At 40.2% G+C, this 17,500-nt stretch overlaps 2 protein-coding genes across 2 annotated transcripts in view; both read left to right on the top strand.

The window, feature by feature from the left end:
- The window catches only part of LOC138024619 (tetratricopeptide repeat protein 28-like), a 14,870-nt gene extending 10,354 nt beyond the window's left edge, over nucleotides 1-4,516 (top strand). The window contains exons 2-6 of the mRNA XM_068871841.1: nucleotides 1,416-2,289; nucleotides 2,331-2,559; nucleotides 2,617-2,821; nucleotides 2,903-3,128; nucleotides 3,170-4,516. Coding sequence (XP_068727942.1) covers nucleotides 1,474-2,289; nucleotides 2,331-2,559; nucleotides 2,617-2,821; nucleotides 2,903-3,128; nucleotides 3,170-4,516 — 2,823 coding nt within the window. The 5' untranslated portion in view covers nucleotides 1,416-1,473. The remainder of the gene's footprint in view (nucleotides 1-1,415; nucleotides 2,290-2,330; nucleotides 2,560-2,616; nucleotides 2,822-2,902; nucleotides 3,129-3,169) is intronic.
- A 131-nt stretch (nucleotides 4,517-4,647) lies between these two features.
- Nucleotides 4,648-7,028, top strand: LOC138024408 (tetratricopeptide repeat protein 28-like). Its single transcript, XM_068871618.1, has 2 exons — nucleotides 4,648-5,180; nucleotides 5,645-7,028. Exons 1-2 carry the CDS (start codon nucleotides 4,697-4,699, stop codon nucleotides 5,662-5,664), a joined length of 504 nt encoding a protein of 167 aa, XP_068727719.1. The 5' UTR covers nucleotides 4,648-4,696; the 3' UTR covers nucleotides 5,665-7,028.
- Nucleotides 7,029-17,500: the final 10,472 nt, after the last annotated feature.

Here is a 17,500-nt window from a genome sequence, read left to right as displayed (position 1 = left end):
CTTTATCGAATAGTTTGATACTGAATCAATCATGGCGGGCGGAAAGATTCCACACTAAATCTTTGCTTTCATCAAGATTAACGGAATGTGTTACGGTGACCGAGTGGTCTAACGCGCTCGCAGATATTTGTGAAGATTGGGAAAGACTATGAGTTCCCCATGGGGTAGGGAAGTTTGGACCTACTGGAGGGAATAAATGTAAATTCACCCGATCGGAGATTAATTCAATATCCGTGGGTTATGCACATTTGTGACAACCAACAAAAAAAAGACACCAGACCGGTTTTAAGACGTGGTATGCCTTCGGCATTCCACATGAAAAATAACTGTACCTGAAATTAAATGCTATAGATTCAGAGATTTTGTAAGGCAATTGAGAAATACAGAGTTTCCCAAGAAAGATCGTTCTACGATCTGTTTAATTCTTTAATAATTTTAGCAGATTTGCATTGAAAGATGACGTCTTTTTCTCTTGAGGCTTGAATAGAATAAAGAATTAGTTTTCCGCAAGTTTAGTGTAAGTTTCTTTGCCTTGAACTAGGTAACCAAATAATTAGACGTAAGAGACTAGCATCGTCATATCAGCAGTTGCAAATAAAATCAGATCTGGTATTTTGAATACATCACTGAAGTCATGAACATAGGATAAGAAAAATAAGGGAACGAGAATGGATCCTTCCGGAGCGCGGGTGCATATATCAATGGACGTGAAACCAAACAAATTTCCCCGACGTAATGGAGGGCACCTTAGTATACACGTATATGAAGCAGAATTTTTTCTAGCCACCGTAACACAGGCCTGAGAATATAAATGGCATATTCCCTGCCATCAAAGGCAAGATGATTTCTTGTATATGTCGGTCAGTAGTAAAGAGGTAGTAATACGCAATGTAGTGAAAACAAACTTAGTGTAATGTATACTGTGATGATGTGGTGTAATGTAAATGTGCTGTCATTTATTTAAGTTAGTTACAACACGGTTATAGATAATTACTTTGTAGACCAACTTTTAAAATCCAGGGGACATTTAGAGCAGTCTGTATGTTACAAAAAGTGATTGTCCACCAACTTTCAACTGTGGTATCAGGCGAGCAATTTGATTTGATCAGGGATATATGATGACAAAAGACAACAGTGTTACTTTGGCTGAGTTAAGTCTGATCGTGATATGGGACACATTTGTGCCATTTAAATACGTCTATTTAATTGTGCGGTCAATTCTATCTTTAAAAATTAATTTTAAATCAGACAAAGGGCTCAACAAAAGAAGTAAAGAGTTTGACGTCAAAAGCAGAAAATTGTCTTTGTTAGACTCATAATGACAGGCGGTCTCTTTAGTGTTGGTTTAACTACGTACCTGCAGCATTTGAGGTCAGTGCATTGAGTTTCTCATGCTTTCTTTCGTATTTTTCAAGGAGTGCCCTCTCTTTCAAAGACGACCTTCCTTGTTCTCATGAGTTCTTGTAATCAAGAATGGCGGACAAAAAGATGAACGTTTTCGAGCAGCATATACAAGAGCTTAGCGTTGCAAGAAAAGAGGGAGACAAAAAAGGGGAGGGTATTGCATATTTAAATCTGGGCAGTTATTATTATGGCTTCGCTTATTTTGAACAGGCTAAGAGGGATTACACAGAAGCATTAAGGATTTTTAAAGGAATAGGTTTCAGTGCTGGAAAGGGAAAAGCCTGTGGCAATCTCGGCAACGCTTATCACAGTCTGGGAAATTTTAAAAAGGCCAGAAAGTACCTCAAGCAACAACTAATTATTGCAAAAAAAGTAGGGGATCGAGACCAGGAAGGCAACGCCAATTGTAAACTCGGCAACGCTTATCACAGTCTGGGCAATTTTAAGAGAGCCATAGAGTATCACGAACAACATCTTAGCATTGCAAAGGTGGTAGGAGATAAGGCCGGGGAGGGAGGCGCCAATGGTAATCTCGGCAACGCTTATCTCAGACTGGGCAATTTTAAGCGAGCAATGGAGTATTACGAACAAGATCTTAGGATTGCAAAAGAAGTAGGGGATAGGGCCGGGCAGGGAAGGGCCAATGGTAATCTCGGCATCGCTTATTACAGTCTGGGCAATTTTAAGCGAGCCATAGGGTATTGTGAACAAGATCTTAGCATTGCAAAAGAAGTAGGAGATAGGGCCGGGGAGGGAAAGGCCAATGCTAATCTCGGCAACGCTTATCACAGTCTGGGCAATTTCAAGCGAGCCGTAGAGTATCATGAACAACATCTTAGCGTTGCAAAAGAAGTAGGGGATAGGGCCGGGAGGGAAGTGCCAATGGTCATCTCGGCAACGCTTATCACAGTCTGGGCAATTTCAAGCTAGCCATAGAGTATCACGAACAACATCTCAGCATTGCAAAAGAACTAGGGGATAGGGCCGGGGAAGGAGGGGCCAGTGGTAATCTCGGCAACGCTTATCACAGTCTGGGCAATTTTAAGCGAGCCAAAGAGTATCACGAACAAGATCTTAGCATTGCAATAGAGTTAAGGGATAGACCCGGGGAGGGCAAGGCCAATGGTAATCTCGGCGACGCTTATCACAGTCTGGGCAATTTCAAGCGAGCCATAGAGTATTACGAACAACATGTTAGCATTGCAAAAGAAGTAGGAGATAGGGCCGGGGAGGGAAGGGCCAATGGTAATCTCGGCATCGCTTATGACAGTCTGGGCAATTTCAAGCGAGCAATAGAGTATCACGAACAACATCTCAGCATTGCAAAAGAAGTAGGAAATAGGGCCGGGGAGGGAGGGGCCTATGGTAATCTCGGCAACGCTTATCACAGTCTGGGCAATATTAAGCGAGCCGTGGAGTATTAAGAACAACATGTTAGCATTGCAAAAGAAGTAGGGGATAGGGCCTGGTAGGGAAATGCCAACGGTAACCTCGGCAGCGCTTATCACAGTCTGGGCAATTTCAAGCGAGCCATAGAGTATTATGAACAACATCTTAGCATTGCAAAAGAAGTAGGGGATAGGGCCGGGGAGGGCCATGCCAATGGTAGTCTCGGCGTCGCTTATCACAGTCTGGGTAATTTTAAGCGAGCCATAGAGTATCATGAACAACATCTTACCATTGCAAAAGAAGTAGGGGATAGGGCCGAGGAGGGAAGGCCAATGGTAATATCGGCAACGCGTATCACAGTCTGGGCAATTTTAAGCAAGCCATAGAGTGTTACGAACAACCTCTCAGCATTGCAAAAGAAGTAGGAGATAGGGCCGCGGAGGGAAAGGCCAATGGTAATCTCGGCCATGCTTATTTCAGTCTGGGCTATTTCAAGCGAGCTAAAGAGTATTACAAACAAGATCTCAGCATTGCAAAAGAAGTAGGGGATAGGGCCGGGGAGGGAAAGGCCAGTGGTAATCTCGGCCAGGCTTTTCTCAGTCTGGGCAATTTCAAGCGAGCTATAGAGTATTGCGAACAATATCTCAGCATTGCAAAAGAAGTAGGGGATAGGGACGGGGAGGGAGGTGCCAATGGTCATCTCGGCAACGCTTATTTCAGTCTGGGCAATTTTAATCGAGCCATAGAGTATCACGAAAAACGTCTTAGCATTGCAAAAGAAGTAGGGAATAGGGCCCAGGAGGGACGCGCAAATGGTGATCTCGGCAACGCTTATTACCAAATGGGTGAGCCTGAAAATGCTCTTCTCCTTTACGAACAACAGCGTACTATTAGCAAGGAAACGGAGGATCCAGTAGCACAGGGAATTGGTTGCTATAACCTTGGTCTTGCTCATGGAAGTTTAGCCTCCTTGTGCAAAGCCCTTAATTTTTATCGTCTAAGCATAAAACATTTTGATGAAACAAGGCGTCTTCTTCAATCAGAAGATGCATGGAAAATAAATTTTCGTGACACAAATCAGTTTGCGTACACAGCCCTGTGGAGAGCACTTTTAAAGAATGGAGAGGTTGATGAGGCTTTGTTTGCTGCTGAACAAGGACGAGCACAGGCTTTGACAGACATTTTGAAGGTAAAGTTTGGAGTTGATGAAGAACCTTCCTCGGCAGTTGCGACGACGGATTCTGTCTCCACTGTTATGAAATATTTGGCGTTACAAACAGTTTTCACAGCACTTGAAGGGAACACTATCAGTTTTTGGCTGCTGAGAAGAGGAAGCGGAATAAACTTTAGGCAAAAGGAAATCGAAAATGGAAGTGCCGCTTCACTGATAGAGACTACTTTGAAACAGATTGGCGCAAGGACTGTCGTCAAATGCGAGAATCGCACACTTGACAAGCTACGCAGACACCTGTTTTGCAGTAGAGAAGCCCTTTCTGAGACCTTTCAGTCTTTGTTCCTCTCCGATAATAACTCTTTGCAGCCTTTGTTTGATGTCTTAATCAGTCCCATTGCAGACTTGCTTCAAGGTGATGACTTAATCTTTGTTCCTGATGGACCATTTTGCTTGGCTCCTTTTTCTGCATTAAGTGACTCTGTCAGGATCCGTACTGTTCCCTCTTTGACCGCTTTAAAACTCATCAAAAGTGCAACTGAAAACTTATAAAGCAACAATGAAGCTATGCATTTAGGAGATCCGTGGTTAAAGTAAGTCACTGACGAAAATGGTTAACCCATTTCCGAGCATTTACCTTGCGCTATACAAGAGGTGTATATGATTGTAGAGCTTCTGCAGACCTCTCCTCTCACATGAAGAAATGCAACTAAAGCTGAGGTTCTGAAAAGAATGAAGTCAGTTGCTTTAATCCATATTGCAGCACATGGAGATTCGAAATTTGGAGAAATTGCTTTGGCCCCAAATCCTGAACGTACATCCCAGATTCCAGAAAAAGAAGATTTCATGTTAGCAATGAGCGATGTTCATGCAGTTGGTCTTCAGGCAAGACTGGTTGTTCTGAGCTCTTGCCACAGTGGCCGGGGAAAGGTGAATTCTGAGGGTGTGGTGGGAATCGCGAGAGCTTTCCTGTGTGCTGGTGCGCGGTCTGTTCTGGTGTCACTCTGGGCAATCGATGATGAGGCAACCTTGCTGTTCATGAAGAGTTTCTATCAACACCTGGCAGATAGAAAAAGTGCAAGTTTAGCTCTTCACCATGCTATGAAATCTCTTCGGGAGACAAAGGAGTATTCCGCCATTAAATACTGGGCGCCATTTGTTCTAATTGGCGATGATGTCTCGTTTGAATTTGGGCCACAAGAACTCGAAAAGAATGGTAAGTGCTGTTCGAATATAATTTTACTTACTGAAAAGAAATATGTTGAACAGGTTTGTAATCGGCTAGTGCTCTAGAGAAAACGGTAATTTTTTTCACAGAGAAATTGTTTCAAAATCAGTCGCCAGTATAGTTCGTTTAAGAACTGCTTTGGCTAGCGACTCAAATAATTTTTGTTGGCATTCACCGAGTCGGGTGTTTTCTTTCCTGCAAAGAACTGTTTGCAATGGACTGAAAAGAAATAACTAATTGCCGCTTACCTGCGTAAAGTGAAGCTAGATATTGAAGGCTTGTAGTCATCATGTCATAGTGATACTCGTTGCTATTAACTGAACACATGTCTGTACAAACGGTTTCATGGATTTAAAAAATTTCCTTATTCATTTATCACTCACAACGAAATTATTGCTAATCACCATTTAACTCGCTATTTCTTTGTCTTTCTTTCTTCCTTTTTTCCCCAGAAAAGTCGTCCGAAAGTTGAAAAAACTACTTCTTGGAATCTGATGCGTCAACATGTCATTTTCGTTACTCCAAATATATGAGTTATTGAGAAGATTAAAGCATTCAAACCTCATAAGCGGTGAAGGAAGACAAAAGATGTGTAAATGTTGTTTAAAAGTGTGTTTTAAGACTTATTTTACTAGTGACAATTATTGATCTTAAGGTCCTCATGCGAACTTCCATTTAAGGCAAAGACGGAGTTTCGAGGAAGAGCCATTTTTCATTCGTATAATAGAACACCAAATGTCAATGGTTTCTTCTTTTTTTTTTTTTTGCAGAAAAACAAAAATTTAAAGTTCTGGTGTTCTAATAAGTAGGCGTTTAAAGTTTAAGGACTTTAGGATCTTCCCGTGAAAAAAGGTGCGAGAAAAGTGCATAGAGAAAGAAATGGCAAGCTTTTCAAGTGTCTAAAATGTATATTTTATGAGGTTTTTTACATTGTGACCAGGAAAACCGTGAACACCTAAAATATATTAAGAATGCTTATTGTTCATAAGCCCATCATGTTTAAGGACTTCACACGCCCAAACCGCAGACTGAATAAACGTTGTTAGTACTGTTGCAGATAATACAGGTATTTGCGACGGCGCCACATGTTGAAAGCAACAATTGCTTCAGAGTGCCAGTGAATAAAGGCACTTTTGTTTTTTTATAAGTAGTCTCAGAGCTTAAACGACCAGAATTAGCTCAAATTAAATCCATTGCCCGTTAAATCTAAAGCCGATACAGTTCTTGCCGCGCAAACAACAGTGAATAAACACTCTGCGGTCGAACGGGTGATTGGACAGAAATAACATTCCTGACATATTTCAGGTGTTCACGGTTTTCCCGGTCGCACTTTAAGGGGGCCAACGCAAAGTAAAAAAATTGCCGACTTCTTGAGCAAGTTTGTAGAAGCTAAAAAAACTAGGAAAGTAGGCATTTACTGATATCCTAATTATGTACATAGGAGGTTTTAAGACCCAAGGAATTTGCTAGAAAAAGGTTCCAGAATCAAACAAATAGGAAGTTTTTCAGAAACGTGGATTTTCTAAGATGATAGGGAACTTTACATCAGAGGATGAGGACGAGTACGAGTCCGCCGTACTGAGCATGCGCATAAGGTTTGGGAGCAGACATTTTTCGAAGTGCGCATGCTCAGTACGGAAAACTCGTACTGGAGGTGGTCCTTGTCCTTCGATCTAAAGGTCCCTATTTCCACAGAGGGTTTTCACAGACAGAGGGGCAAGGCAAAATAATTTTTAAATGGGCGATTTCTTAGGCATATTTCTGGCATCTAAAAAACTAGGAAATGAAAGTTACCTGATCTGTAATTAGTTTGCATTGAAAGTTTAATGACTGTAACATAATATCTTGAGCAAACTTCTGGATTTGAGTGATGTCGTTGGGCAATTTCGTAGGGGAAACTTCCAAAAGATTAAAAACTAGGAAATAAGAGTGTTGCTTGCTCTCTTAATTAATATTCATTGAAAGGTTAAGGAGTAGAAACATTTCAATCTTTAGTCTAAGAACTTTCGATGTAAACTTGTCAAAAGATAATGCATAGATTGATCAGTGCATACTAAGTAGGAAACCCCTTACTCCAAACAGGCGGTGTAATGAACTAGCATACTCAAATACAAGATGATATAGTCATAGTCTCGTTATCTTGTAAATAAACATATGAAACCGCTAATGAGATTTAGAAAGAAAAGAAATCCTGGCTGACCAGTGCCTTACTTACAGAGAATTGCGATGAGAAGAATTAGGTTGTCCATTTTATTGTCCGTCGATACAATCGTCGCAAATCGCAACTTGAACACACATTTGCTACCGTAACTACAGAGGAAAGTAGTTTATTGACTTTTCACACAAACAGTCAACAGATTTTCTACCACTGTTAGTTATTTTGTACAAAATAATTAGGTTAGTACATGCACTCTCATTGGTCAATAGCTGTGTTTAGATGAGAGTATGTAAACACGGCTGTGACACACGAATTTTGAATGGTTATTTGTTTTCAGACGCGCGTTTTGATTGGCTGGTAGGAAATATGACAGTGTATCAAGAAAATCCGTTTCAATCAAGAAGTTAAAAAACCCACAGTTTCCTTCATTAGTCGAATTATTTTTGAGAAATATTTTATAAAAGCAATAGAGGACTTATTGCCGTGTTTAAATAGCCTCATCTAAGCACTCGGGGGAGTTGAAGAAATTCTCGACAGTTATGCAAACCCACGACTGCGTCTCGGGTTTGCATAACTGCCTCGAATTCTTTTAACTCCCGCTCGGGATTAGATAAGGCTATGTAAACACGGAAAAATGGACTATAGGCGCTTTTCATTTGACCGAAAGAAAGCATAAGGAATGTAATATCCCATAACGCACCGGCCTAAAATCTTGGACAAAGTAAAATGAAAAATTAGTACGCTCTCCCCATAAAATCAATGATGAATCTGCGCGCAAGTTGAAGTCCGCCATTTTTCATCATTGAAACTGGGGGGAGGGGTGGTCTTTATTTTCTATTTGAAATGTCCAAGATTGTCTTCAGGTCTTAAATTGACAAACCAGTGGAAATCACTCATTACAAGGTCACTTGTCAACACCTTTATTGCGGTGAAAGTAACTTGACAACTGACCAGGTCATGCGCTTCACAGCCTGACGAGTAGTTAACAATTTGTATTTTAGAGACACTTTCACGTTAAGGGACCGTTTGTGACAATGTTTAGACAATTTATGGTTAATTTTACATGGTTTGACACGGTTTTCCTGGATTTCAGCCTTCAGTAGAATAGACTGAGAGACACAAGTTGAAGCCCGCCACTTTTTCGTCATTGAAATTAGGGAGAGGGTAGTCTTCATTTCCCATTTCAAAAATGTCCAAGATTGTAGGTTTCCTTTCATCTTTTGCTAAGCAACTAGTGCACTTATCTAAGCTTGAATTGACTTTTTAAGACTCTATTTTCTTTGGGCTTATCCCGGAAGTCTGTTCAGAGATCAGACCTGGACAAGCCCGGAAATGATGCCAGCCCCAAAATAATCCAAGGACCGGAAATGATAAAAAATCGGACCACAAATGATCCCCATACCGGATGGGTCTAAAGTACAGGTCACTCATTTCAAAACCTTCACTAACGCTAGACTTAGGTCTCATTAGGATATTTAGGCCTAAGGTCAGCCAATTTGAAGGGTTTGAGTTGCTTTAGTATAGGTAGAACAATGACCCAGGAAAAGTACTTTTACTTTAGCCCCACTGCCCCAGACTCAGCAGTAAATAAGAATGAAATAAACTCAAGAATGTGGACAGTGGATTTTAATTTTATATATTTTAATATTTCTTTCTTGTAATGCATCAGTCATGTCAGTTCTCGTGGAGTCCACACCATTCCTGATTTTTTGTGGAATCATTTATTAGGATCATTTCCGATCCAGGGATCATTTTTGACTGAAACTATCAAAACACTTTGTTCAGTTATGAAGAAAAATAGTAGAGATAGCGTAAACATTGAGCAAATAAAATGATTGCTGTATTGAAGCCATGTTTATTTTTCTGCAATCCTTGCGCACGCGCTGCTGTGCGTTAGCAAGAGCGCGCGCGTAAACTGTGTTTTGCATGGGAAAAGTGTTTCTATTGAGTGACTCGTGTTTAAGCAAAGGCGACGGCTACGCTATCTGTATTATTTTTCCTCATAATTGAACAAAGTGTTTTGATGGTTTTTGTCTTTTATGAGAAATGTTTTTAGAAAAGGTAACGATGCAAAGAACTCCGCAACTCGCAGATTTTTCGAAAGAACCCTGTGAAATGCAGCGCATACGTAGTAAGGTAAAAAATTGCGATTGAATGCGGAATAGCTTTCTCGGAAATACACCTATTTCTCGAGAAACACTCGTTAGATTTTAACGAAATTTGGCACGAAAATACTATAGGAAATAAGTAACCAGAGTATTGAAAAGAAATTGAACTTTAAAAGAGGAAATTTTAGATATTCCAGTGAACCTTCAACAAGGGATAATTAAATATCTCTCTGCCAAATCATTATTAAAACAGTGTTAACTTGTGAGCATCGTTACAAGCTTGTTGCATGCAAATTATAACATCGCGCAGAATGCTATTGTTTTTGGCGACATCTACTTGCGGTGCATAATTTTCGAGTGTGCGGCATAATTAATTTCTCATTCAGAACTAGTCCGCTATGATTGGTCCGCCGATTTGGCTTTGTGAATATTTCGGTCTTCCGGTTTCTCTTCGGTGAATTCTACGGATGGCAATCAAACTGTTCAGAAGACATATGCGAATATCAACGTGTTATAAAGTTAACAATAGAGCCCTAATTAGGCTACTCTTGCTATTGAAAACAACTTTTGACAAGTTCCTGCAAAAAATGTCACAACTTTTGGTAACAAAAGGTAACTAAAATCTAAGCGTTAACTGAAATAGCTTCATGCCTACTAAGCACTTTAAAATCAGGTCTTAATAATGAACTCACTTTGTTAAACTTCTCGATCGTTTCATTATTAAGATTTTTTCAACGAAGAGAGACTCGTAACGCTGAATACGCTTGACGACATGGGCAGAAGAAAATTTACTCTCCATCGGTGAAAAAAAACTTCCGGAGAGAAGAACATCCGAATGTCAAGGACACTTTTTTCTAACCCAACTGCACACAATGGCGGGGTTTATCCGTTAAACCCTGCCAGTTTTTGCGTGTCAATAAAACCCATTCTGATACGCCTTGTTCTCCAAAGCGTTTCGACAAGTGGGACCGAAATGGCCCTGTAATTCTCTTGTTCAGTCGTATGGGAATATGTTTGCATTTTTGTAAGGATAATTATTCAAATTTCGATTTGTTTCGACATAACATAAAAAGTTACAGTTGCGGTCCAATGACCAACAATGACCAACAATGTCCAACTCCAATAAAAGCCAATGACCAACAGTGTGTCCCCCGATGTTTCAAATTTCCCTTTATTTTTCTTCTCCCAGCTTTTCTTATCGTGAATATTTATGCGGAAAAGTAACGGCCACATTAAAAGATTAAAAAAATTACACAATAGGAAAATGGCTATTGAACTAAAGTGAAGCGAAGGCTCTTTTGCAACCTCAATTTCTCCACATTGTTTTGGTAGTAGTCAGTGCGATTGTTTAATCGTTATGTTTTGTGCCTCTCGGCAATGACATATTGGTAAGGGCTAGAGGTTTCTGACTTCCATGCTAGACCTTTTTTTTTATCAGAGTCGGCAGAAAATTTCGATAAGAGAACCATCGGGTCCCTTGGAGAGGAAACGGAGAGCAGACAACAGTCAATTTTATTTCATTCAACTCGGTATTACAGAGGATGAGATTTTCTCCCGGTTAGCCATTATCATGCGCGATCAAGAAACGGTTTCCGCGGGCAATGAAAAACAAACCGTCAAGCGGGTTTTTTACTAGAGTATATGCGCAGGTCCGCTGAAAAAACTTAAGGCAAGATGGCGGTCAACTTCAACCTCTATGCAGTTGAGTTGTTTAAAATCTTACTGGAATTTATGTCTATTGTTTCTTTAAAGCTCCGTACATTTTTCGGGCCCGAAAAGTCAAACGGAAAACAGGCACTAAACTTGGGGGAAAGCGGGGGGGATCGGGGATTCAAGGAGCGCTAAAGAGAGCTCCCGATCAACGCGTTGCATGTCTTGCACGGACGGCATATTGGATTTCTGTGAAGAATGCGCGCGTATTGAAACTTTATCGAATTGTTTGTTGCAACTGACGCAAAGAGTTACTTGAAGTGAGACTTTAAAATGATACAGTTTAGCACCTAAATTACAATGTCTGGTAGCATCGAGTGTTTGCGGAGGCGGAGCTTAGCATATATTAATGTTCGGCCGGGAAATTCAAAACATTTTCGTTCTATTGTTCTTCTTGTTTCCGAAGAGCAGGAAGGCAAGAAGGTCAGCGGGGGAGTTCGAAAGTTGAATAGAACGACCGCTTGTAACCATCATTTTCCGTTAAAACTTGGCATGAAACTTCCTTGAACAACAAATATTCAAAGCCATATAACAACCGTTATAAAGGGACTCTTAAAAGGGAGAAAAGTCCAACTCCAAATTTTTACTCTTACAGTATTTTCCCTAAAATAGACCAAATTCAGAGGAGAAAAACGACTAAATTCGCGATTCGTAAGATCTTGAAAATTGTCTCATTTAATCCATCAATATCTCATCTACAGAAGCCGTATGATAACCACCACGAAACACAAGTACGAAGCACGCAATCTCTAAAAACGTATGCGTCTTCGGCCTTTTTGTGGCCATTTTCTTTATTATTTAGCTATCGAGCAACCAGATCGAATTTGAATTTTCGCGCTGACTGTGGAATTAAGTCCTGGATGTGTCGCGGCATTCTGGGCGATGAAGAAAAGCTAACGACCAGATTTTCTGCAAATAAACAAAACCGATTTTAAAGGCCCGTTTATATTTCTTCATGTTACCATGGCAACGGCACATACGCCAGCTTGACCATTAAAAAAAACCGAAGTTCGTTTGTTAACTTGCCTGCTACCATTTTTGCCGTCCAAAGGATGAAGGGTTTTAGAGAAAAAGGTAAATGAAACGAAGGTATCAAAAACTGTGTTCATCCACCTTAAGCAAAGACGACGGCTACGGCAACGACAACGCCACAAAGCACGAATATTATTGGTTAAAAAGCCGGAAAAATACTCGAGCTGCACGTGCCACTCGAATTTCCGTGCCTTTCTTTGCAGTATTCCACAAAATAACAACGTTAAATCACCAAATTTTATCTTTTTAAGACAACGGTTGCAGTCGCAGTTCTATTGTTCAGTGTTTCCCTAGGGATTCAAAACACCAGAAAGGCTGAGGTCACATTCCAGAGTTGACACTAGAGTAGTGTCAACACTAGTGTTACACTCTGTTTCGTTTAAGTGTGACCGTAACCAACGTGATATTATAGCAATGAACCTTTTATTTTCTATTTTTGTTTAAAACCGTTCGTACTCATCCAGTTACGGGAATGTGTACAATGTAAACAAGACGGAATAATAGCAAACTACTTGTGATAGCGCTAAGTCAGTTATATTTTGTAGTGACGTTTTAGTTGTATAAAGTAAAAAAAAAAACAGCAGTAGACTAGCAACCTTGGTGGCATGATTATGGTGCTGCAGCAAGAATCCCCCAACAAGAAGGGGTTTCTCTCCACAAACTAAAAAAATAATCTATAGTAAAGAGCGCAAGAGAGGAGGGAAAATACCGTGTGTGCGGATGGTGAATTGAGGGAAAATCACAGTAAAAAATTAGGACTAGGCTGTTAAATGAAGAAGAAATTTACAGGGTAAAATCTCAACCTCACAGTGGGGTTAGAAAACACAACAAACTCTGTGTGAAAATAAAAACTTTAATACCAAAACCAGCCTGGGATACAGAAAAGTAAAATGAAAAAGAAGAAAAAAATTGTAACGTGAATAAAAGACTGAAAATTTAGAAAGCAAATTGAAATGGTCAGCTGTTATTTAGTTGTCAACTTCTTTACTTGAATAAATTCAATCAGCGATTCATTTTTAGCCTAATGGTGTTATTAATCCATAGTGCCGATACGCTTCGCACTTTAATTTCTTTCAGTGGTGCGTGTGAATCGCAAACACCCCTCAACAATAATTATTGATTCCACGCCCAGGGGTCGTCATCCTTGTCGTCAAACAATGACGCAATGTGGAAGGGTGTTTGTTCCATGTCGATCGATCGTTGGTCACAGGGCCGCTGATTTTCCTAACTTGTAAGCCACAAAAAAAGAGAAGATTTTCGAGGAAAAGTGACAAAACATGATGGCTTTAGATAATAGAAAAGCGCTTTATGGTTAGCTTAGGTCAGCACTTTCTGTCACCAGAAGCAGCTGACAGCCATTCAAGTCAATACTCTCACTCCAAGATCGTCAAAATAATTCCCTCAAGCCTGTGACGCAAATACAAACGAAACTTACAGGTAGACCTCAAAGATGCGCGTGAGGTGCAGTGAATGTGCGCACAATACTTACGCCATCTTAGATTCACCTTCAGCCGCGTTAGCATTGGAAAAGTGTTGCTATTCAGTTACTCGTGTTTAAGCAAGGACGACTGCCACGGCAACGACAACGCCACAAAGCACAACTAGTGTTGGTTAGAAAGCCGGAAGACAGCGGTCGCATTAGGAAGTTAACACTAGTGTTACATCAAGTTTTACTATTTCAGTGTTTCCCTAGGGATTCAAAACACCAGAAAGGCTGCAGTCGCATTCGAGAGTTGACGCTACAGTAGGGTCAACACTAGTGTTACACTCTGTTTCGCTCAAGTGTGACCGCAACCAACATGATATTATAACAATGAACCTCTCATTTTCTATTTTTGTATTTTTGTTCGTACTCATCCAGTTACGGGAATGTGTACAATGTGAGCAAGCCGGAATAATCAGCAAATACTTGTGATAGCGTTAAGTCAGTTATATTTTGTAGTGACGTTTTGATTGAGATTGCCGTTGTCCATTCTTAAATCCCCTATTTGGAAGCGCAAGTAAAGGAGAAGTACAAAAAAACGAATTTTTTCGGTGATCGACACATGAGTTTCGTTCCATTTTCATTGTCATCTTTATTGTAGGCAAGACGTAATGCAATTGTTTTTATCATAATGCACTGACCAGATTTTCTGCAAATAAACAAAACCGATTTTAAAGGCCTGTTTATATTTATTTATGTTGCCATGGCAGCGGCATATACGGCAGCTTAACTGTAAAAAAACTGAAGTTCGTGTTAACTTGCTTGCTACCATTTTTGGCGACCAAAGGATCAAGGGTTTTAGAGAAGAAGGTAAGTGAAACATAGCCATCAAAAACTGTGTTCAGCCACCTTAAATAACCCCGAAAGACTTGGGATTGTGCGAAGTCGCCTTTGGAAGAGACGTTTTCATCGCCGTCGGAGTAGTAGATCCTGAAATCTCTAGTAAGAGCTCTACACCGGGAAAATCGGAGGAGATTTCAATAAATGGTGCCATTCTGCGAGGGAGGAAAGGCAGTTACCGTCTTTCAGTACTACCCATGAATTCGATTACTCGATTAGGTAGTAAAAAAGGCCAAATTGGTAGAGGAAATAAAAAATGCGGCCACGTAACGGGGAAAGAAATATTCAGTAAGAAATGACCGAAATCGATAATACACCGTTTTGACAATATCAGTCTTAGCAGTATAGCAGGACAATTGTCAGCTGAAGCATTGTAGTGTCATGCCCTGGTTCCCATGAGTCTGCTATAGCTCAGTGTTAGAGCATCCGAACTAGAAATCGGAAGGAAAGTCGTATGTTCGTCTTCTGCGAAGGCGTACTCGGGTTTTTCCCGAGTATCCCCGAGTGGCCATCGAGTATTGACCTTTAATCTTGATGTAGCATTAATATTCAGGAACGGGGTTTGTGTTAGCCCTTAGTTAAGAGGTGTCAAAACCTATAGGTTTCCAAGGTATTTAACGTTGGTTATTGCTAACCATGCTTCAAGCAACCCGGGCCCGGGAGACATTATCATAAAATTGCGTACTAATCAGTCTGCTCAGTTTTCCCCTTTTAGTGAAGAATGAGCAAACCTTCCACAAGTCTCTTTTAATAAATGACAGTGCAGGTCATGTTGAGTTATTAAAACTATCAATTATTTTTTTCTACACTGGACAACTGAGCTGATTTGTGGCATGGTTCTATTCCTTTGATAACACGACAAACTGTTTTCCATTCCACTTTTTAAAAAAATAACGTCATTGTAGAGTAAGGGCCCCCTGATTTTCTTATCTTGTAAGTCACAAAAAGAGCAGAATTTCGAGGAAAAGCGACAAAATGTAATAATAGAAAAGCGGTTTATGGTTAGCTTAGGTCAGCACCTTCTGTCACCATATTAAGCAGATTACAGTGGTTCAAGTCAAGGCTTCCCTCTCACTCGACGATCGTCAAAATAATTCCCTCAAGCCTGTGACCCCAATATAAACGAAGCTTTCAGGTAGACTTCAAAGATGCGCGTGAGGTGCAGTGAAAGTGTGGACAATACTGACGCCATCTTAGATTCACCTTCAGTCGCGGTGGCATGGGAAAAATGTTTTTATTGAGTTACTCGTGTTTAAGCAAAGACGATGACTATGGCAATGATAACGGCACAAAGCAAGAATATTATTGGTTAAAAAGCCGTAAAAATACTCGTACTGCACGAATTTCCGTGCATTTCTCTGTCGTACTCCACAAAACAACAACGTGAAATCACCAAATTTTAGGTTTAGACGACAACGTGAGCATATAACAATGAACCATTTTCCATTTTGGTTACTGAAACCGTTCGTGCCCATCCAGTTACAGGATAGTTCGCCCTTATTGTACAATGTGAACAAGACGGAATAATCGCGGAATACTTGCAATAGAGCTAAGTCAGTTTTATTTTGGAGTGACGTTTTGGTTGATATTGCAGTTGTCCTTGCTTAAATTCCCTATTTGCAAGCGCAAGTAAAAAAGAATTGCAAGAGAATGAAATTCTTGCGTTTCGGTGATTGACACACAAGTTTCGTTGCGTTTACATTGTCATCTTCATTCTAGGGAAGGTTGTAATGCAATTGCTTTTTAACGTAGCCATGTTTCTGCCGGTTTTGATGGATTTTGTTAGCAGTTTGAAGGCTCTGTCAAAGATGTGTAATTGGCCTTTCCAAGACAAGGACAGGTACAAAACACAGATCACAAGTCACAGGTCTCAGATTTTAGCAATACAGAAACAACCCTAAGCGTTTAATTTACCAATGCTAACATAAGGCATCTTCTTTAGGACTAACCGTTTGGGATTCTTTCTGTATTGGTAAAACGACGACCTATGACTTTTGCTTTCTAATTGCACATTCCGCCAAAAACTTTGTTCTCCAACATTTGAGTTAAACCTAGCAAAAGACCATTTTGCAGTTGTGTGCTTAGTTACCTGGCCTTTGAATGAAAGTGAGGCTGGAGTTGACTTCGCTTTGATAGAAACCTCACTGCTTTTCTTATGTAAATTCCTACTAATTAGCATGAGAACAACATTAACATATGAAAAGCAGTGAGGTTGCTATCAAAGCAAGGTCAACTCCAGACTCACTTTCATTCAAAGGCCAGGTAACTGAGCACACAACTGTAAAATGGTCTATTAAGAGTCACGACATTGCCGACCTTCCAGTTTCTTTGTAAGTAACACGGAGAAAGTTTACTTCTGGCAAGTACAGTCCGTGCAATATCTTTGGGCAACATGTTAAAAGGTAAAGACTTCCACGATGGTTGAGGTTAATGTAACATTTTTCGTTGGACGAATAGTTGCCCATATTGTTGGTACCCATCACCAGCCAATATGGTCGCAACATTGAGCCAGTGCATAGCATTATTTCCAGATATTTCCTTTGGTCTACCCTTTCTAATCTCATCCTTGACTTCGTCTCAATAGGGAATTTAAGAAACCACAACAGTTAGGCGACGAAAACGTCACTTTAAAATGTAAGTTTGAGCCATCTTACGTACCGCACGATTATTCCCTCTTGCTTACGTTTTACAATATGGGAGAAGTATCCTATAACTGAATTGGTTCGGGCAGATATGAAGCAAGGAGAGAGAATGAAAATTTACTGATGTATACCTTCGTTGTCGTCAAAACCTTAAATTTGGTTATTTCAAGTTGTTGTTTAGAGGAGTACCTAAAGAAATGTACAAAAATGGCGCCGCACGTGCTACACGATCATTTTTCTTCTTTTAACCAATACTATCACTGCTTTTTAGCGATGTCGTTGTCGTTGCCGTAGCCGTCGTCGTTTCTTAAATTCCCTATTTCGGAACACGGCGT

Source organism: Montipora capricornis, chromosome 11 (assembly GCF_036669925.1).
Source record: "Montipora capricornis isolate CH-2021 chromosome 11, ASM3666992v2, whole genome shotgun sequence".
Taxonomy (NCBI): Eukaryota; Metazoa; Cnidaria; class Anthozoa; order Scleractinia; family Acroporidae; genus Montipora; species Montipora capricornis.
This window is presented reverse-complemented; position numbering and strand designations above follow the sequence as displayed.